General features: G+C 42.5%; 1 protein-coding gene across 3 annotated transcripts in view; it reads right to left on the reverse strand.

Moving 5' to 3' along the window:
- Positions 1–21,662, reverse strand: part of hivep1 (HIVEP zinc finger 1) — a 66,045-nt gene extending 44,383 nt beyond the window's left edge. The window contains exons 1-2 of one of the 3 annotated variants that reach the window (XM_058618454.1): positions 21,572–21,662; positions 17,492–17,628 (exon numbers count right to left, since the gene is read on the reverse strand). In XM_058618454.1, the coding sequence (XP_058474437.1) occupies positions 17,492–17,531 (40 nt within the window). In that variant the 5' untranslated portion in view covers positions 17,532–17,628; positions 21,572–21,662. Of the gene's footprint in view, positions 1–17,491; positions 17,629–21,280; positions 21,347–21,535 lie in introns of those variants that run through there. The other 2 variants (XM_058618452.1, XM_058618455.1) reach the window with 2 other exon arrangements.
- Between the last annotated feature and the right edge of the window lie 286 nt (positions 21,663–21,948).

Below are 21,948 nucleotides of genomic sequence, written 5' to 3' on the forward strand. Positions count from 1 at the left end.
TGATTCAAAGTACTGAACTAATCTTTTTAATTAACGGATTCTAATGATTCAGTACACTGAAATATATTGTAAAAACCAACCAAAAGACAGAGAAGATGCAGGACTTCCCCTCTGACTGGCTCAGATATTCCTGTGCTCTGCTGTTTATATGTATGAAGCAGTCATGAGAACAGTAATAAACAAAACTTGCTAGATGTTCATTGAAGATGAAGAGATGTGGTTTGCTTAACATGGATAAAGATATATTTGTAAAAATGTACATCTCCTCCAGAACGGCCATCAGGGGGCGGTTCCACTGGGTGCAAACCTACTAAAATCACAGAATCATCTGCAAAAGAACATAACCTGTAGCTGACACACACTGTTTCATCTCTGGGTCCAAAAATAATTACTGCCAATGCAGTTGTACCTGAAGCTCAATACAACACAATGTCCATTTTGTAAATTATTTTTCAATAGGGTGTGGCAATGATGTGATTGATGGATGTCAGGCATGACGACACTCCTCACATTCCCAGCAAGATCCACCCGTCCTTTCTTAGCTCCACCCTCTCATTAAAATGCAGTAAGCTACGTAAACAAAAACAAAAACAAAAACCTCAATATGCAGGTTCAAGATGGTAGTTTGCAAACCAATTACTGACATTTTCATGGGTAAACATTTAGTCAAATAGTCCAACAAAATTTGTTTTGAGACAACTTGAAACATTACATACAGCACTGCTGTATCAACAAACACACAGAAGCATATCATTCCATGCACACAACAAAAGGTTTGCTGCAATTTTCTCTAATAGTTTCAAATTGCTTGTTGTGTGCCTAAGTGCACAACCTTGTTAAAATTTCCCCTCTAAGCTTCTTCACTTTCCACAGATCACTCAGCGCTCATGGTGATGGTGGTGGGTGGGACACTGAAGCGCTGGGACAGCCTCTAAAAATGAAGTGTGGTGTGTTTTCTCTTCTGACATTTTAAATGTGTAAAGCAAAGCACCCGCCTCCGTTCCCACGAGGCCTGACAGTTATTTAGTCATTGCTCTGCCTGATGTATATAACGCTGAAGACGCCTGACCACACAGTTGCGCTCCGATTGGCTGGTGTTCGGCATCGATGCTGACAGGCGTCCCACGCAGCAGAGACACAGCAAGTGTCAGTGTTGATAAATACAGCCCACGGCCTGACCTTAAGGAAACCACACAGGCAACCTCTGCCTTCTCACAGATCTGCCCACCTGCTCACATCTGGTGAGCACAGCAGCACAGGACCTGTCACTGTGACTCAAGGACGAGGTCTCCTGAAACTTCAACTGTATCTTTTGTTTTTTTTTATGATTTTATTAACCGTCAAACAAAAAAAGGTGTTCCATCACTTTACAGTCCCAGATTCAGCACGTGTGCAGAATGAAGACGCCGACATTGAATTAATTATACGCCACGCTATTATGCCTCTGCAGCAAACTACGCTCATTAATAGTAATAGCAGAGTGGATGTATTCATAAACACATAGAGAGGGGAAGTCATCAGAGTGTGCAGCTCCTTCACAGCCTAATGAATTAATGCATGACCCGACCAGACAGACTGCGCTTGACGAGGAGAGAATAGGAAATCACAGCGTAGTGCGTTTCATGAACCACCTACCGATGTCTGAACGTACCTCCGGGGTTGTCACCCGTAAGACAGACTTGGAAACAGTGCCTCGCGCTCCAGGATCTACACTGACATCCGCACAAAAGTTACAAAGCCGCCTCGGCTCGTTCGAGGCTGAATCGACAGGACTGATGCGTCTCCTCCTTCCTGCGTCTCGCAGTGTGTGACCTTGGTTTTTGTCAAGCTGCCACGGTCCATTCCGTCCGCTTGCGTCCTTTCTCAGAGGCTCCATCAAGCCATTTAAGTGATGTCCTTTTTGTCATTCAGAATATAGGTGGCTTTGGCATTAATATTCCCCCGGTTTCACAAAGTGCATTCTTCCTTTTTGAGCTTTTTTCAATTTGAGGAGAGCATATGAAATTCTGAATAAAATTAAGTGCAACAAGATTGGATTTAATAAATAAATGTTGGTGCATGAAATACGAGAAAAAAAAGCTGTTCTATCTATTTCCTAGTCAATTTGTTTTTTAATTATGTTCAATACAGTTGCCTGTATAAACCCTGAAACTGAATTTATTTCAAATGACTTCAATGTTCTTCTACTATTAAGAGCTCTTCATACTTTCCGCATTCTGTATCTACAGATTCGCCTACGTGTTCCAGTCACACATACAGTGCCCACGGCTCCACTCATACTAAAAGGAGGACCTGTTCAAATTTAAATTATACAGCCTAGATGTGCATCAGACTGTCTAAAGTGTTGGTCCAGCAGAGGACACTGTGAGTGCAGCTTGGGCTTCAATCCACTTTGAATGTTATCATTGAATATTGCACTAAGCACATGGAAAACAGAACGAAACATTCGCATTGACTCTAAACACTGCAGTAAATATGTCAGGCCTGAGAGGATGTTGAGTATGTGACTAAAGCATGTGTGTTGTGTGTAACCTTGTTTTTTTTTTGTTTTTTTAACGTATATAATCACAGAAACAGAGACAAAAAGAACCAAGCCAGGGAAAATAAAGGTTATCATAAAGCAAACAGACCAAACAGTCTCCAAACACGAGGAGGATGACAAAGACGACAGGGCGAAGATAGCAACGGTGAATGCCAGCGCAAGAGAGACCTGGGGCTATGACATCATTGTTGTCCCAAAGTCGCGTTTTGGTTGTAGAAAAATAGCATTTCAGGGCTCCCAAATCACTATTTCTATGTAGATTAAATACTGGAAATATGTGGACAGCCTCTATGACTGACACCGAAGCATGTGAAAACAGGTCGCTGTGGTTCTACACCAGAGATAAACTCTAAGCCTCTTACTCAATTTTCACGGAAAAAATATGACAACTTGACTCGCGGCACAAAGGAACTCCATTATTCTGTGACCACAGCACTGCAGAACATAGCGATCTGTCACTTTTTTGACACTGTGACAGCGGTGCTTAAAATGTCACAACACCAGCGCTATGGAAAAGCACTTGTATAATAACCAGCGTCTCGCTACTGCTGCGTCTGTTCAACATTGACCAAACAATCATACACCTGGAACTGTTTGGAACATTAAAGTTGTCTGTTGCCTCTTTAAATTAATGTCACAAGGAGAATGTCAGACCAGAGCCACGCTGGAGTATTCTTTTTTTTTTTTTATACCCAGAATGCTTTTCTGCCCTCCTTCATCTTGTTACCCCCTCTCTCCCCTCCCTCCACATTCGTAGGAGGTTCCAGCAGTAGGACACAAGGCGCAGCACCTGCAGACAGAGACTCATGCTGCTCTGTTTCCCTGGCAACCCCTTCATTGGGCTTTGCTTGTGCAAACCATTAAGCAATGCCAGCACTGCATAGACACACACACACAGCTGCACACATATTTTTGTGCACACACACAGTAAAGCGCCCCCACACAACCACCTTTTAAGTGTTTCCGGCTGCCCAATGTTCCCTTCTTTTTTAATTTAAGCAGTTTTTCCAAAGCTTTTTTTAGTTACTTTTTCTAACCTTTAACTCCAGCAGCTGAACTTGCATCACATTTTCCCTGCCACCATAAAAATAAAAAAAACACGGACCCCCTGGGAATGAACAGCCTCAGTCTAACAGAGGCAGGTTTGTTGGGGTATTTCTCTGCAGATGACATACAGTGTATGCTCAGTGTGCACAGAAGCTCGCCGCCCCCTCCGTGTGTCATGAGCACATCTCGGAACAATGTGACATCCAGTCGTGGCGTCGGTTCTGTTTTACCTCTGCGATGGAGAATTTCTTCCCCTTGCTCTGGGTCTCTGCGCTGACGTTAGCAGAGGCAAATCATGTTGCCCCCCCCCCCCCCCCCCCCCCCCCCACCACCGCCCTGTTCTTTCCCCCTGCTCATCATTCCTGCTCCAATGCCAACGCTCACCTTTGTGAGTTGCCAACATCAATGCGGCTCAACTAAGTTTCCAGGAAGTGGCTCTGCAGGCTGCAGACGCGCACCTGTGGAGGGAGAAGGTGGACGTGTGTGTGTGTGTGTGTGTGTGGAAGACCGTCCCCGTTCGTTAGATCCAATTTAACTGTGCCTGCCTGAGCCCTTCATTAATCCTCTGGTTTGAAAAGTTTAAGTCCAATCATTTGACTGATTGGGCAGCAGCACTTGTTACTGACCCCAAAAGCACACACACAAACACTGCTGTAAACAGACAGGTCATCTGTCTTCAGTGGGTTGTACGCACGTATACACACACACGCACACACTCTTCTTCTTTCCTCAAGGTTTTTAAATGTCGGGAATTTGTGTCCATTCATTGTGTAGATCATCTATGGGGTCAGGCACCAAGATCGTCCGGCTCACAATCTCTGTTCCAGTTCATCCCAAAGGTGCTGGATGGGGTGAAGGTCAGGTCAGACCAGTTCTTCCACACCAAGCTCGTCAAACCTTGTCTTTATAGTCCTTGCTTTGTGCACTGGGACACAGTCAGGTCAGAACAGAGAAGGACCTTCCTCAAACTGTGACCACAAAGTCAGAAGCATCGTCCAAAATGTCTTGGTCAGCTGAAGTGTTAAGATTGTCCTTCATTAGAGGAGATTAGGGGCGTAGCCTAAAGGTCTGGTTGAAGCACCTGGAGTCAATATTTAAAAGGTGTGGCCAATAACTATTGTCTATACAGTGTATCTGCCTCAGATGTGGACACCTGAGCTATGACAGGTTAAAAAATAAGAGACTGAATTTTACTGCTAATTCTACTTCTTCAAAAATGGTATAACCGTGATCTTACTTGGGTCATTTAGATATTTATGTAACATACATCAGCTATGTGAATAGCAAAACATCATAAAGGCGTCCAACAAAGAAGACGAAGGCGCCATGGTAAACAAAGAGCAACAATGCAGGGCATATAGCGTTTCATGTCTTTTCTTCTACATTCGTCTGTTAATCAAAAAACACGCTTTGTTAAAGGAGAAGGCTGAACGGAAAAACACCGCCATTTTCTCCCACAGTTGCACATAGCGAGTCAGCGAGTTGAGTATGTAGCATGACGTCGACCGTACCATTTTACTCTGGTAGGCAAGAGAAGGGTGACCAAAAAATTGAATGGTGGAGGCTGGCTATTTTGCTACGATTCCCAGTGGAAACGCAAAAAAATACATAGCATGCCATACCAAAGTAAACCGTTTCAATCGATGAAAACACGACTCAACAGAAAAGCCAAAAACCTTTGGTGTACCACTTGGTGGAAACGGGCAATGGTCCCTTTCCAGATGAAGGACCTCGCATATAAATAATGTAATACCGTTTCTGTTCACAAAGATCAACAGAATCAGAGTAACAACAACAACAACACAAGTCACCACAGATAAGGCACTGCAGCTTTAAATTAAGAAACAAACACACATGTGCACACAGGACCTTCTCTGCACAAGAGCGCGGGTGGTGTTAGCCGAGGTATTAGTCACCAGCTTCTCATGAAGAGGCGGAGTTTGACAGACACTCAAACTGAGAGTCTGCACACAGCAAATGTTTTTAGCGGAGGTGGGAGTAGAAAAGCTAAAAGTGGGACTTCAATAGAACACAGAGCTACAGCCACACAACTGCTGTACACTGGAATTAACACACACAGACCTAACGTTACAGATCTTTTTGTGTAACATGATAGCAAACTTAATGGAATGGGGTTTTCAGACGCTCTGTTGGAGAAAAGACTCATTAGAGGGCATTTGTTTCAGCTACAGGAGGTAGAGAGGTAATGTTCAGTAGGTGGATAGGACTGAAAATAATTAGGCGATTAATTTCGAATGAAAATGGTTTTGACCTTAAAACGTATCAGCACATTTTGGTTAAATCTCAAACATTCGCTGCACGTCCAATGAATTTGATCGAAAACAGTCACTTAAAGTCCTAATTGTCTGACCTTTACAGAGCTATAATTAAAAAAGAGCCTCATTAGAATGAACAGACTCTTTAGTATTTGGGCCACAGTGATCATAACAAAATGCATCTGGAAATGCAAAAAAAATAAAAGGTATATATACACACACACACAATCCTCCACGCAATTAATTTAATGAACAGTTTAACTTTTAAAGCACGAGAGACCATCAAAATATTAGAGGTGAAAATGTGATTTTTGTTCTATTGTACAACAAAAACTGGTAAAAATGGGAGAGTGAAATGTACTGCAGTTCAAGTTTAAATTCTTTCAACGTCTAAAATGCCATATTTAAGGCCACAGTATTTAATATTTGGCATGTTTTGTTTGAAAATGGACTTTTACAGATGTTCAGTTGAACCGCTAAAGGTTTCAGCCAATTCCTGGCGTTCGTTGGAAAACAAATTCATACTTAAGTTCCTCCTCATCACCGTGGTGTCGATGGCCTGAGGGCTGCTTTGTCATCCAGCAACCTCCCTCCATTCCAGGTGATTCAAACACAGCCTTTAGTGAGATGCACCTCACAATTAAGAGTTCACTGGAAATGGAAAGAGGGCACGAGTCGCACTTCTCCTATAATCACATTTTCCATCATCAGAAATTCATTTTGCAGCGTTTGAACTAAGAGCTGACGCTAACACTGGAAAAAAAACAAAAACACTTCGGTGTAAGCTTTTATTCTTCCATTAAAAGAAGGAATAGACATTAACCCACATTTAAGGAGGGCAATGTCAGGCCTTCTGGGTTTTTTTTTTTTGGTTTTTTTTCTCATCCTATTCAATTTCATTCACACAAAATATGGCCATAAAAATTCCTCGCTTCTTGGTTTCCCTCCCTATCTGAGCGCTGCCTCTCTGTCAAAGTGAAAGCCTCTCTGAGGTTACCACCAAGCCAAACAGACATCCCTCAACTAGTTTCAGCCTGTCTGTTGTAGTTACTGTTGCTAAAACCCCGGTTTATTCCTGCCTCTGGGAGAGAAGTTCCCTTTGTTTGAATCTCTCTACATTCACACACACTGTAATTTGAAGGGACTGTGCGGAAACACTGGTTTGGCTGCCTAAGCATGACACAACATGTAAAAATCCATTCGCCAAGGCCAGGATGTTAACTCTTTCTTTACCTCGCAGGCACAGCAATGCGTGCTTTTTTTGAACTGTATTAATTACACTAGAGGCCACACTAATTACAGCACACTTAAAACAACAACTAGAGGCAAATATTTGCTCAGTTTTCACACAATATGGTACACTCCCCTATCTCAAAGTTAACAACTGCTATAAAAACAAATCACAAATCTGGTTCCATGTCTGGAGAGCCAACGAAATCCAATCATTTCTACCTTTGACCATAATCTACATCCCCAGACAGCCCAAGGCATAAGTTCACTAAGCAACAGCTTGGGGCGCCCGATCATAAGGGTGTGGGGGAAAGACAAAACATTTTAAAACATTAAAGATATAGATATCTAAATAGTGAGTGATTTTATTTTATTTTGTAGTAGAAAATTGCACATGTAGAGCACATTTGCACATCAAAAGCCAAAGCCAATAAGCACTTTTAATTGTTTACAGCAAATGCAATGTCTGCTGTTGTATTTGGGATATGGTTTTAATTCAAGTTCAGTAAAACCACACTTCACTTTGAATATGAAAGTGCAAATGAATACTTTGTGGATTTACTGACCTCTAAGAGCAGTGATAATAACACAACTGTAAATAATACATTTGATAATGTTACATTTGTATCATAAGTCAAGCACAAGCTACTCCGAGGTGGCGGGAGGGGGGGGGGCCCTACAAATGTCTGCTTAGGGCCACATAAAATCTTGTGCCGGCACTGCATATAAAGAATTTCCTACTTTGTGAGTTAAGCTGACAATTGTATTATTTTTCCAGACCAAATTAACAGCAAGGACATGTGGACCTTTCACTTATGTCCAAGAGGCTAAAAACATTATTAAGTGAGGCGACTGTGACCTTGACATTTGACCTTGGCATACAAGCCAGTCAGTCACATTGCTGTCCACTCAAATGTGTCGTATCTATTTTCCCCTGAGTGGAAAAGTAATTTACAAAATTGACATCACGTGATATTGGAGAAGACAAGCACCTAGCAATTGAGAACGTTCTTGGACATGAGTGAAAGGTCCACATGTTGCTGTTTATTTGGTCTGGAAAAAGAATTAAATTGTCAGCTTAACTCACAAAGTAAATCATTGATTTAAGGATTTTTTTTTTTATATGCAGTGCCGGCACAATATTTTATGTGGCCCTAAACAGAATTTGTTTTGGGGCCACCCCTCCTGCCACCTGCCATAGCCTGTGCTTGACTATTATGATACAAATGTAACAATGTTATCAATTGTATTAATTATTATTAGTATTGGCCTAGTGTTAATTTGCACTTTCATATTCATACTTTCTGCAACCAGCAGAGTTGCCCCCTGGTGGCTATTCAATATATATTTACTCCCTTTTTGGCCTCAACGGGAAAACACTCAAAATCACACTTGTTTACACTTGACCACATGGTGAGGACAGAAAATGCCTCATTGACCTCTGACCTCTGTAACAAGACACTGACCTGCACCTGACGGCCAGGAACTCCCAGCTGCAGCTTTAAAGCCACAAACAAACGGTTAATTCTGACCCTGCATTTTTAACCAGAGTCACCACACAGTGGTTATAAACGAGGTGAATCATTAACAGGAAGTGTGTTGCAACTTTGCTGAGGCAGTGAAAAACACAAGACCCCAGCTGTCAAATCTCGGATCCTCAAAAACCAATTTTGCACCTGCTTAACGCATAATAAATGCAGCACCTTTGCAAATGATTAATCAGCCATCAGGTTGATGTAATAAGACGCACAAAACGTGCATGCATTTCTGTGTCAGAGCAGCAAGGGATGTTGGAGGGACGGGGAAACTCCATCACAGTCTCCCCTCGTTGTCTTTATAGGGTAAACATTTTCCACCGAGTTAAAACCGCAGTTGTTCCACCATTTATCACACAGCATGTTCTCGGCAGAAGCAGGAGGACCAGACTCGCCGAGACTTTCACGAGACGCAATGAATGCGGAGTCAGTTCTGTAAACACTGGCACTGCTAACAAGTCTGGGCATACTTTCAGAGGGGCACTCTGACAGACGAGAGAGAGGAACCGAGAGACGGACGCGTGACAAACACCGCGGAGCCAGCGTCGATATTGTCTGGATGACGCCACGTCGCTGCAGCAAAACAAAGGAAAACTCACTGCAGATTCTGCCTGCGTGAGAGGAAAGGGAGCAGAAACAGCTGAGTGCAATTTGTCAGGAGGTTTAATAAACTGCACTTGTTTCCAAATAATTGGGTTTTAACGGCGGGTCACGTTTTTTCCACCCGGGCCACCCATCGTACAACAACAACACAGCGATCGTGCACGGCAACAACTTTTATATTTGAAGCAGAGTTGGATGAGTTCTTTTTAACTGCACCATTTGTTTTTTATTTCATGTTGGACGAGTGCAACTGCTGAACAAATGGAAATTATAATTACTTCATAAGACGCAAAGACAACACATGGCAAAAACTAAAGTAGCTTGAAGTTAAACATCAGTATTTTATGTTTATATTTTATATAGACATGAAATACTGATTCACCTAGGCTGAAACTTCTTGATTATTATTGACATCAGACAATAATAATCTGACAATTGGTCTCAGGAAGTCTTTTTTTGGGTTTTTTCCACCACTTTATCCTGAGCTGGAGCCAATCCCAGCTGATGTAGGGTGAGAGGTGGGGTCACACCCTGCACAGGTCACCAGGACAAACAAGCATTCACTCACACATTAACATTTACGGGCAGTGCCCAATTAATGTCTGCATGTTTTTGGACTGTGGGAGGACGCTGGAGAACCCTGACGAAACTCCACACAGAGAGAGAGGCACAGGTCGCAAACCTCCGCCATGTGGCCATGAATGTGAATCCAGATTTTAACAACTGAGCCAGCAGCATTGGCAGAAGGTGCAGAGGTGAATTTTTCAGATTGTCATGTTTACATGAACTGCAAATACAATGTTCCTGTTTCCATGTTACGCAGATAATCAGATTATGACTCACATCTACATTCCATTCCCTGCTGTGAAAACTCAAACAGGACAAATATAATCAGGATTATACGCTAATTTTGTCTACTAGGAGTGGGCCAAAATATCGATTGGGTGATATATCGTCGCCCTTCCTCGTGCAATATGATAATCAATACTCCCGGGAAAATATCGATATTTAAATGAACAAATTAAGGTGCTCTAACGTAAACAGTCCCTGCCAGTTTCAGTCGGCAGCCGTCACTACTTCAAATCTTTTCGCGGTGAAGAAGAGGGAATTTACAGCGGGATAATGGTGGAGAAAGCTATGCTAAGAGATGCTACATCCACGTTCAATACATAAGACTTCTCTATGATATCGTGATGTATTTTGCAATATATTGTATCGTGATATTATTGGTATTGTTTACCATGTATCACGTATTGTATCGATACCCTGTATCCTATTTAAATTGACTTAATAATATTTTTCATTCCTCTTAAGCAAAAACAAAAACATTAAAAAAAAAACACTGTTGAAGTTGTTGTGCACACTTTCTCTTGTGAGCTGTTCTGTGTGAGAACAGCTAATACGATGACCTCATTGGAGATGGTCCTACTTCAATAACAGCCTCCATGATGGAGGATGAGAAAAAGAACATTTGTGGCTTCTCCTCCTCAGCAGAAAAGAAAAGCAGACCACCCAGGTGCTTCTTTTTCTCCTTTTTTCCAATTTAATAAAAGTAAACGCTCAATATCTACAGATCTCAGGGATGACAGCTTAAATAATTTTTCAGAACTTTTGGATTTTTTGCCTTAAAAAATGTCAACATTTCAAATAAATCATTATAAGTGACTAATAGGTAAATTGTGTTGTCAACATTTTGCTAATTACAGTACTGTATGGAAACTCAGCTTATACATTATGCATATATACAGTATATATATATATATATATACAGACATACATACATATATGTGCATGTCACAGGATACATGACACTTTTTTTTATCAACATGAACCACTGACCTTTTTCTGCTTCAGTGGAAAAACCATTGAGGTTAAAAAAGAAAGAAAGAAAAGTTAAATAAATGCTCTGTGGGTTTGCACCAGTGTAAAGTAAACCTAGCAGTTTCGCTGGGACCCTGAAGGCAACACATTTAATGGTGAAATTATATGGTTTAGTTTGGGTAAAAATAACATTTGAAAGTGAAGTAGAAGAAACATTGTGGCCAGTTATTAGTTTATGTCTGAGCTATTAGTGATTGTTTGATTTTCTTTCTATTTTTTTATATTAATAAAACCACACTCCATCCATTCACTACTGTAAACATCTAGCAAATCAGGACACGGCGTCGCACGTGAAACGATCTCGCTCTCATTCATCAAAGCTGGTTTTGAGACCAATAGGTTTTCAGACAGATTACGGCAGAGCGAAGGAAAACTCACGCTGCGCACGATAATCTAATAACGCCGTAAAAAGGAAAATGAATATGAGAATTTGTGCACCTGGAGGTTGCTCAAGAACCATTATTAACACTGTGTGTGGTTGTTGTGAGCAGCTGAGTGTGACGTGTGTCGACAAACAGCTGTCAACGAGAACTTTCCACGTTACTCACAACACTGACAGTGATCTGCTTACTTTTTAATTTGGGGAAACAGAGGCACATAATTACCAAGGGCCAGGCTGCCCCCAGTGACTTTAGTAGTCTTACCGTGTGTGTTCTACCGAGGTCAACTGAGAATATGTGTGTGTGTGTGTGTGTGTGTGTGTGTGTGTAGGAAACCACTGTGTATCTGTGCGGAGCTGCTCACACACAGCTGTTTGACTTAAGTAAACTGAGTCTCAGAGGAGGAGCACAGGAGTTCCTCACTTCCTGCCCACAAACTGCGTCATAGAACACACACACACACACACGCACATGCACGCAGACTTTAAATATATACACACAGGCAGGGTTAGAGAGTGTTTGGGGCATTCTGCAAAAAAAACCTTATTAAAAATGCATGAGATATTTGTGAAATTAAGACTCGAGTCAAACTTTTCTTTCTTTTTTTTTACCTCGAAGACAAATAATTCTCGTGTCCCAGGAGACGGCAAAAACCAGAGGGGAACAGAGAACACAAGCACGCGGCAGATGATTCTGTTTCGTTACCCTGTTAACATGAGTCAGGAATTTCTCCAAAATATTTCACAAAAAAACTAAATAGACTCTTGTTTCCTTCCTCTCTGTTGTTTGTTTTAATCTACGTGATCATACTGTTATACTAGCATTCATTATTTTATTTCATAAGAGTAAGTGGTCATGTAATCCTTTGTTTAAACAGCATTTAATTTGAGCTGAAACTATGAATCGATTACAAAATTAATCAACAACTATTTTGATAATTGATTAATTAGTTTGAAGCTTTTTTCATGATTAAAACAAGATTTCCGATTGTTTAAGCTTCTTTAATGTGAGCATTTTCTTCATTTCTTTGCTCTGGATAACAAAGAAATCATTCAAAGTGAATCATTTTGGTTTGTGGACAAAACAAGTTATTTGAGAACATCATCATTTCCAGGTTTGATGAACACTGATCAACATTTTTTAAGGTTTTCTGATAATTTATGGACCAAACGATTAATCGAGAAAAGAATGGACAGATTAATCGATTATGATTATGGTTTGACATGATTCTACTACATGTCAAACCAGGAGTAGAACCATAAACCTCTTTTGCTGTGAGGCACGAGTCCTGACCGCAGCACCACCATGAAATTGGAAGATGATAAATAACGAAAAGTTGAATAAAAAGAAAACGGTTGTCACGGTGACAACAGCCTCTTACATAAAGCGATGATCTCGTCACGGCTCATATAAAGTTTTGTCTACAAATGTGGCTGCACTTTTATGGACTACAAGCTTGTAGTCGTTGCCTCCTGCATGCTCCATTTCCTCTCTAACACGGTATCCAGCAACAACGGCACGCTGCGTTAAATTCACCTGATAGATGCTGGCGGTGCAGCCAGGTCAGAGTCGCGGCGGCGTCCATAAAACAAGACATTCTTCGTCCGGACGGTGGGGGGCGGGGCGGGGCGGGGGGGGGGTGGGGGGGTTAAGAGAGAGTGTCACCGCAGACTTTAAACTGAGCAGAAGGGGAAAAAGTGTGGAAAGTGTACGAATGGTTTCTGTGGAATCAGAATCCAAGTGCTGCCAGTAAATACCAGAGAATAAGACGACAAATTCCAAAACATCCAGCCAAAAGTCAGGAGGATTAAACACCACCTCTGCTTCTGTTCTGAGATTAATTACCTCTGTGTTGTGAAGCAAAGAAAACACTGTGACTCATTTAGCTTCTTTTTTCTTTTTTCTTTTTTCACTCCCCCGGTCATTGAACATCATCATGTGATGCTTGACAGCAGCGTGAGGCGGGTCGTTTCGAGGGTTCCTGGAAAAGGGCTTTCTTCACAGCAGAGTTGGAGCATGTGATATCATGCCATGCAAATAGCATTCCCTGTGTGATGAAGGAGACGCCTCGAGCAGAGGCCCAGGGGCGGTGATGGTGATGGTGATGGTGATGAGCCGGGTCAAGAGGCAAAATAAGGCTTGGAAACAAATGCCTTAATGGTGCGTTATCAGAAGACGAAGACCGAGACTGGGTTACACCAGAAACACCCCAGTTAACAAATAAGGACGAGCCAAGAAGATACTCATGCTGATACTGGTCAAAATCACTGGATCAGTGTCACATTTTAAATATAACATGCTTCCCTATGCACGGTCTGTAAAATAGTCAATTAACATGCTGAGTCATGTTGTGGGCTGTTTATTTCTTCTTTCTGGGAGAAGAATATTTGTTACACAGTTGGAGAATTATGTCTTTGATATAGCATGAAATGGCACAAATGTGTTTATAATGATGTTGGTATCGGACACAGAAAAGTGGCATCGTACCATTCCAAATAACAACAAATTAGCTTTGTTTGTGTTTGTGACTTCTTTGTGTGCATTTTTGCGAATATAAGCATGTGAATTCACTAAATTGTAAAAAAGTCTTCGCATTTAGAGTTTTATGGGGCAGAAATGTTGAAGTATAAATAAAATGTGACTGAAACGTCGCTCCTGCTCTGCTGGAATAATAGTGGAAACAGTGGATCGAGCGGGCAAAGAGGACGAAGACACAACATTCCTTATTCACGTCATCCAGTTGCGGCTTTTTATCCTTCTGTTGGGGATTGGACTTCGTTGCCACCTACAGTTCATCCTGGTGTACTAACTCCCATTATTCGGCTGGCAGGACTTGATGGAAACGCACACACTCACGCCTACGGTCAATTGAGATGACCAATTCACCTAATCCCCATATTGCATGGTTTTTGGACTGTGTGAAACAGATTGCGAGATGCTGCATAATCTGTTCCATTTATCATTTTTATACTTTAACTGTCAAAAAAATATCAAGACTAAAAGCCTTTGGTTTGTGGCCCACACACGCCTTTGGAGGATGTTCTCATTTTGAGGTTTGACAAACACTGAGCAATATTTGTCAGTGTTTTCTGCATCTAAGGAACAACACAACGTGCCGAGTAATCAAGAAAATACTTGACAGATGATACTGAAAATAACCATTAGTACCAGCAGCACTAATGAACATACACATATTTTCATGTGCAATATGTCAACTTACAAGAACTTGTACTGCGTGTGTTTATTTAATTATTGAATCATTTTTGGAGGCATTTTTTTCCCTTATTAAGAAAGTCACTGAGAGCAAACAGGAATTAAAAGGACATGACAATGGGATGGATGTTTTTCAACGACTGTATAGAAAGAGATCCTTTGTAATTAAAAGTATTTAGGAAAAAAAACAAACAGATGAAAATGATTACAGAGACATGCGAAAACAGAACCAAGACGACCACCAGATGCGAAACATGGACAAAGCGACAGAAAATTGCTGCAAAAACAAGCAAAACACCAACATAAGAGACACAAGTTGACTATAAAAACATCCTCATTTGGACATTTCTCCCAGCCAAATTAAGCATCATCCATTCCAGTCAAATTACTACCATTTATGTTCTTTTTAAATCCAGCTTTTGGTCCTCTGAAATAAAAAAATAAATAAAAAAAAGAGTCCTTTAACACTGCAGCAGCTGCAGCGTTGTTGTCTGCACCGCCTGCAAACAAGGCAACAGTCTCCATTAAAAATAGAGTCGAATCTTATTTGGCTGCCGTTTCTCCCTCCCTGTGTTTGGTGATGTAATGTATTGTTCTAAAACTTATTTATTTATGTTGTTTGTCCGAGCGGGCTCAACAGAGACGAGGAAAACAGTGCACAGGAAGTGTTGATATACAGTAATACATTTTTTTTTTTTTTTTTTTTAAAAGGCTACGCGCACACACGAGGAGATCTGCTCGGAGGAACCGAGAGCTGGGCAGAGGGTGGTGATGCTGCAACGCTGCATATTCAGACATCTGTACACTGCAAACGTCTGGTGACGTGTAAATCTGTCAGTTCTCGACATAACACGGAGTCCTTGGAGGCACTCGGTGCAAGGAACTTGCAGTTGTAACATTTAAGACTCATTTTTGTCCCGTGTTTGCCTGTTTCCTGAAAGATGTTAATGAGTCACAGCCCGTGTTTGACCACACTACAGTCTTTGAGGGGGTTTGGTGGCAAACCACGCAGCCACAGCCTCTGCTGTATACATGCATTTAAAAGTGAGCCCTCACGGAGGTTTTAAAATAGCAGTTTGGCCAATAGTCAATACTGATACAGATGTTTTGTCTTGTTTATTTTAGAAATGTGTGGTTTTCTAACACCACTGATGAGGAACCAATGTCAATAACGACATGCTTGTCGGGTTCATCACTTTTATGTGTCCCCCTGGAAACACGTACATTGTAAATAAGCATAAACAACAGCATTTTAGCTGAGTCACATAATGGGCTGCTCATTTCATCTTAAATGGGAGAAGAATATTTGTTTCACAGTCTTTCAAATCGCTTGCTGGCCACTTCTTAATAGTTTAACAGGTTTAACCTTTAGTGCTAACAATGCACAGATCTATGCCACAGGTGCACCCATGGTAATTTGCTGTGGGAATAATGCACAACTCCTTATATGGACATCCTGCGGGTTTGTGTTTATAGGTCACATGTTCAGGCTTTAAAAAATGTTTAGAAAGTGTGATGTATTTCCAAATTTCACAAATTGAATCTGATTTTAAACATTTTGAGCACTTTCTGCTCAAGTGTTTATATAGTTGGAGAAAATTAAATATTTTTTTGTGCTGAAAAAAAGGATATAAGAGACTATATTGCACATTCTTATAGCCTATAATGTTTTAACATTTAACAGTAAAAAAAGCAGCCGAAATGCTCTGTGTTCTAAGGTTGAAACGTAGTGTATCAGACTGAGATACTGAAGTTTGTGATATCTGTACTGGTATCGGACACAAAAAAGCGATATCATGCCCCTAATTCCCAATATATTTGTCTTTTTTGACTCTTTTGGTCGATATTTAACCTTGAATTGTTTTTTAATAGCCTTGTCTTAATTCCCACATGTGTTTTGTCTGTTCGCATGCGTTTTTTCTGAAGCTGCATCACATCACGTCTTTTCCAAGTCCTCACTTTGTGACAGATGTGATTCACGGGTGACTGACAGATTCACTTTGAAGTTGGTATGAACCAATTTACAGTCGTCATTTCCCATGTCGCGGCAAAACGAGTCTCTAATGCTCAGGCTACACATCAGAACCTGTCTCGTTGTCAACCAACGAAAACACAACAGCAGCTTGTTTTGGATTTCGACACAAGAGTTATGTCATCGAAGAACATCCATCTTGTGTTGAACCTGAACGGTGACTCATTACACCTGCACAAAGCCACTATGCTCATATAAGAGGCTGCAGCAGGACATCTTAATGCATGTGAGCATTGTAAAGCTGCTTTCAGAACTCCAGTGCAGACATTTCATTTGTCCGGAGGGCCTCTGCATGTGAGAATGCAAAAGTCCATAAAAAGCTGCTCAAGGCTCATGTGAGAACACACACACACACACTCACACTGTAAATGTCCCGTCTCCTCGGATGCTCCGAACATTCTCCAGCCGTTGGGAAAGTGTCTGACCCAGGCAATTTCCTGCTGGGTTCATTATATGTCAGTGGCAAACTCTGCACAATGTCCAGACACTTTTTCCAGACGTCTTCTAGACTTAATTTCAACAACAACGAGGGAGAAAAAACAACAAACTTATCTTCTGCACTTTTAGAACCGCAGCAGACGTGTAACAAAAGCTGCTCCCAAACCCAACCGTTCTCTGTCTCTGTGATATTCAAGGAGGATAACAAAACTGAGGCCAATCCAGACAACCAAGACCTCGCCAGGTCCACCAGCTGACCAGAGGTGCAACGCCACAAAACATTTGGGAGAAAATTCAAACACTTGCAAACTCACCTTTTAAATTTTTGGGGTTGTTCTGCTTGGTGCGCGGCATCTTTCCGCCTTCCGGTTCACAGGTGCATCTTGGAGAAAGTGGCGTCTAACGCTGGACCTCGAGATGACTCGATTCCGGAGCCACAGTCTGGGTGCATCTACAGACAACACACACACACACAAACAAATGGAGTGAGAGCCAGCTAAACGTGAACTCCACAGATCAATAAGGCACTCATTGCCGACACTGCACTGCGTAGTCTGCCTTCTACTCTCTCTCGGCACCTGTCAGGGAGTCCAGGACAGAGCAGCTGATTGAGTTTATTCCTCAAACAGGTGCCCTCACTGGAATTTTCATCAAGCCCCCCTCTCCTCTCTGAGCTGCTCTGTAATAATGTGCAGCGTGGACTCGGGCGACTGTCAGTGAGAGACGGTGAGAATGTGTGTTCTTCTTTCAGTATAACCTCTGCAGAAGCTGCTAATCTGCTGCTCTGCTCTGACAGAGAGGTGCAGGATCTGCTGTTGTTTATGGGAAGCATCGGACCGACACATAGACGGCTGATACAGAGAGAACCAGCTCCTCGCCGTGACGAATGTCAGCGCCGATGACGAATGATGCAAACAATAAGGTCCTGTGTGAGCCGAGGATGAACGCTCGGGGCTGCTGGGCTGCAGCCACACAGAGGTCACTATAGCAAAGTCCAGGGAGTCTGAAAGGGAAAGAGCTGCATGCATGAACGCAAACGTCCACAGAAGTCACTCTTAGTATCAAACTAACTAAACTTCCTATGCATCATCCTTTATCGAAAAAGGCCTCGTTATGCTATGTCAATTTTCTAACCCAGGAAGATCTAATGGCGCTTGCCGATGACACAGTTTTGGCTTCTCTTTGGTATCAAACACGTCGTTTTCCTTTACGTCATAGTACCTTACGTGGGCGAGGTTTTCATAGCACAGCTGTGCCAAACTGCTGTGACGTTGTTTTAGATGCGACGCACAACCAAACAAACTTGTGGCGAAGCAAAGCAGTTGTTTTTCAGTGCAACTGAATCATTAGAATCGGTCCATTAAAAAGATTTGTTCACAGAATCGTTCAGTCACTGACCCAAAATACAGCTGAACGGGTTGTGATTCGGCTCATGATCGCCACAGCTTCAAATACACCATTCTCCGCTGTTAAATACTGAGATTTTAGACATTTTCCTTTGCTAAATGTAGGAGATTGACAAATTTTCAGGATCTTTTTAAACTCATCCACAGTTCGGCGCGCTCACGACTCTTCCAGTGACGACACTCCCTGACCAAACAGCTGATGTCACATTTTAGTATCGGCTCAGCTCGCTTGGAAGCTCACCAGATCAGTAGGTAAGTTTGTAAGAGCGCACCTAACAATTGTTCCTGGGCTGAGCCTCGATCAGAAGGACTCAGGCCCCTTCCGTATGCCACATTTCCGGGCGCAGACGGGGATCCCGCGCTTGGCTCTTTCCTCTTCGCTCGCCGCTACAGAGGGAATTCTGGTTAGTTTCTTTTCCTCTGCTTAGTAATTATGCTTAAATTCAGCAAGTTTTCTCGTCTGATCTGAGGTCGTAGTCGAATGGGAACTCGGACGGGCTTCACGCGATCACCACCACCACCACCACCCGGGGGCCGCCCCGCTGGGAGATGGACAGTCCTCGTCCAGAGACAGAGCTCTTTCCCCAAAGGAAGAGGAAGTCAGATATGCAACACGAGTTAAATAAAACCCATCACAGTGCACACAAAATAATTATGAGAGAGGCCTCATTGTTTGTGTTGGGTTTTGTTTTATGACACATGTAGATTATCCAAGACGTCCAGTCGTGTAGGAGCAGGTGCATTTACTCACAAGTGAACGGGTAGATGCCACTTAAAGTGCACCCAGGGTATTTATATCGTTACAGCGGTTGAGGAGGAGTCATGTTAACTGATTAACTTGAAACTGTATAGTTAACTTGTTAAAATGTCCATATACACAGGGTTTGCTGGAATAACAGCTGACATCTAATGACAACCTGTTTACACTGGAAAGAAAGTAAAAACATGCTCTGACATGAGAGGAAGTCAAACCTTAGCACAGTGTGGGTATAAGGTTTATATCATTTGTTTATGAAACCACTCTGAGCCAGTAAAAGTGTCACAGAGCTGAAAAATATTACCTTTTTTTTATCTTATTGTGCACTGATAGTAAAAGAAAAGAATTTGTATTGATATTGTGACTGTCTTGAATATTTTATATCAATACCTCAATGAATGAGTGTGGATCCTACAGCTACTCCTCTGCTGCCGTTGTGATCGTGTCTCTGCCTCTATCTTCTCTACGTTCCTCATGTGTGTGAATGTCAAACATCTCAAGTCAAATCTCCAGACATTATCCAGATTTCATATCTGAAAACAGCTTATTGGAAAAATGTCTCCGGTGACTTGAGCTCAACATGAGGGGGAGCCATGACTCAACCCACCTGCACAAAGAAACCTGATTTTATTCCATTCATTTCTGATGCCTTTTTCGCAAGAAATCAAAAAAACAACATGCCCATTCATGCAAATGCTGCTTTCAGTCGGAGCAACAGGGGGAAAGGTGGATGCTGAAGTTACCACGCACGAAAAGACTCACCTCGGCACGGACAATAAATCATGGATAGAAATCTAAATTGATCATATTTTATTGGAGTATTTCCTGCCTTTGCATCATCTCTCGTGGACACCTCTGTAAACCCTGCAGCAGCTGCATGTGCTCCAGCCTTCATATGTTTTACCAGCATTACATAACACTTACTACAACTGGGATGATGAGGATGATGAGGAGGAGGAGGAGGATTTTTTTTTCCTCTCTCTCTCTCCATGCATGCAGTTGGTACATGTGGCGCTAGAGCAATGACATCATCGCACGGTGGATTTCGCTGTGCCAGGTCGCAATAAAACACACACACACACACACACACACGCTGATGCAGGAGTGGCACGACATAAACATGTAGAGATCCTCACCTGGCTGCTGATGGTGGTGGTGGTGGTGATGATGGTGGAGCTGCGCGCCGTGTGTTTGTGTCAGTGCAGGCTGGACTGCGAGGCAGTGAGACGACTATCTGTCTGTCTGCCTGACTGACTTACTGTCTGTCTGTCTGTCTGTCTTTGTGTGTGTGCAGAGATATTTGAGGGAACACCCCGACACTGACAGGAGAGCGCTGATTCTGCGCCCTAACGCCGTGTCCTTAAACCCAATCAGGCTTGTATGCGTTCGGCAGGTGACTAATAATTCCCCGGGGATGAACCAGCAGCGTTATGTAAACGCAGATCATCAGTGACACATGGTGTGTGTGTGCACCTATTAAATATTAACGCTTAAATATAGGAGGCATGCATTTTATTTTATTTTTGCTTTTAATGCATACTGCATGGAGAAGAAATCCACCTGGTGCACGACTCTGAGAGGGATAATTCAAGTGCACGCAGTGGAGTCAGCAACCACCACCGCCACGCGTGGGAATAGCGTATTTTTAATGCCTGTTGCAACACGTGAACGCCCTGCAAGTGAGGGAGGGGCCAGGGAAAGCCCCCTCACCGTCTCTGCAACAGCCGCTCCACGAAAATAAAACCTTCCAACCAGCTCACACAGACACACACACACTTGCACGTTTTTCCTACCTAATGCGGACCCACGTAAACACACCGCAGACAAACTGACTCACGCCGAGCAACAAAGAGCGAAGTTGGCTCCTCGCTGGCAGTTTTTTCCCCCCCTGTGCACAAGGAAAAACAACACCAACACTGCGACAAACACAACAGGCTCACCTGTCTCTTCGTCATCAACACGACACTCAGTATAAACCACAGAAAGTTTAAGTCGAGCTGAAACTAGACCAGAGAGACACACACTCACTCTCGCGCACACACACACACACACACTCAACGGTGGACAGCGTTAACGCATGTCCGACTCTGCAGCGACCGACCGCGACCTGACAGACACAAACCCCGCTCCGGACTCAAAAACCACACACGGAAAGGCAAAACAAACGCACACAAAGTGAATGTAGTGATACTCACAAGTGCAGTTTAACTGTCACGGTTTGAAACACACACCTTATAGCGTAAGTAGAGAGGGAGGTGGGGGGGAACGGCAGCTCTATATTTTCTCCCTTCACCTTGTCGCTCACTTTCTATTGCAGGAAACAGGCAGGCCCTCTGACGTCAGCGGGGGTCCCGTCTCCGCCTCCCAGCTACGGGGTGTCCTCTCTCAGGCCACGGGGGGCTCCCGACGGCCGCGCTGCCTCTGCAGGCGATAAAGCACGTACAGTACACTGTATGCTTTTAGTCCGGTTTTTATGAAGAGTGGAAAGTGCCACGGATAACCTGTCGCCACATGAACGTGTGGATAGTTACGCTGTGCAAAAACATTCATAAATTCATGTATATTTTATATATATGTATATATATATATATATATATATATATATATA

The sequence above is a fragment of the Solea solea genome, chromosome 20, assembly GCF_958295425.1.
Source record: "Solea solea chromosome 20, fSolSol10.1, whole genome shotgun sequence".
Taxonomy (NCBI): domain Eukaryota; kingdom Metazoa; phylum Chordata; class Actinopteri; order Pleuronectiformes; family Soleidae; genus Solea; species Solea solea.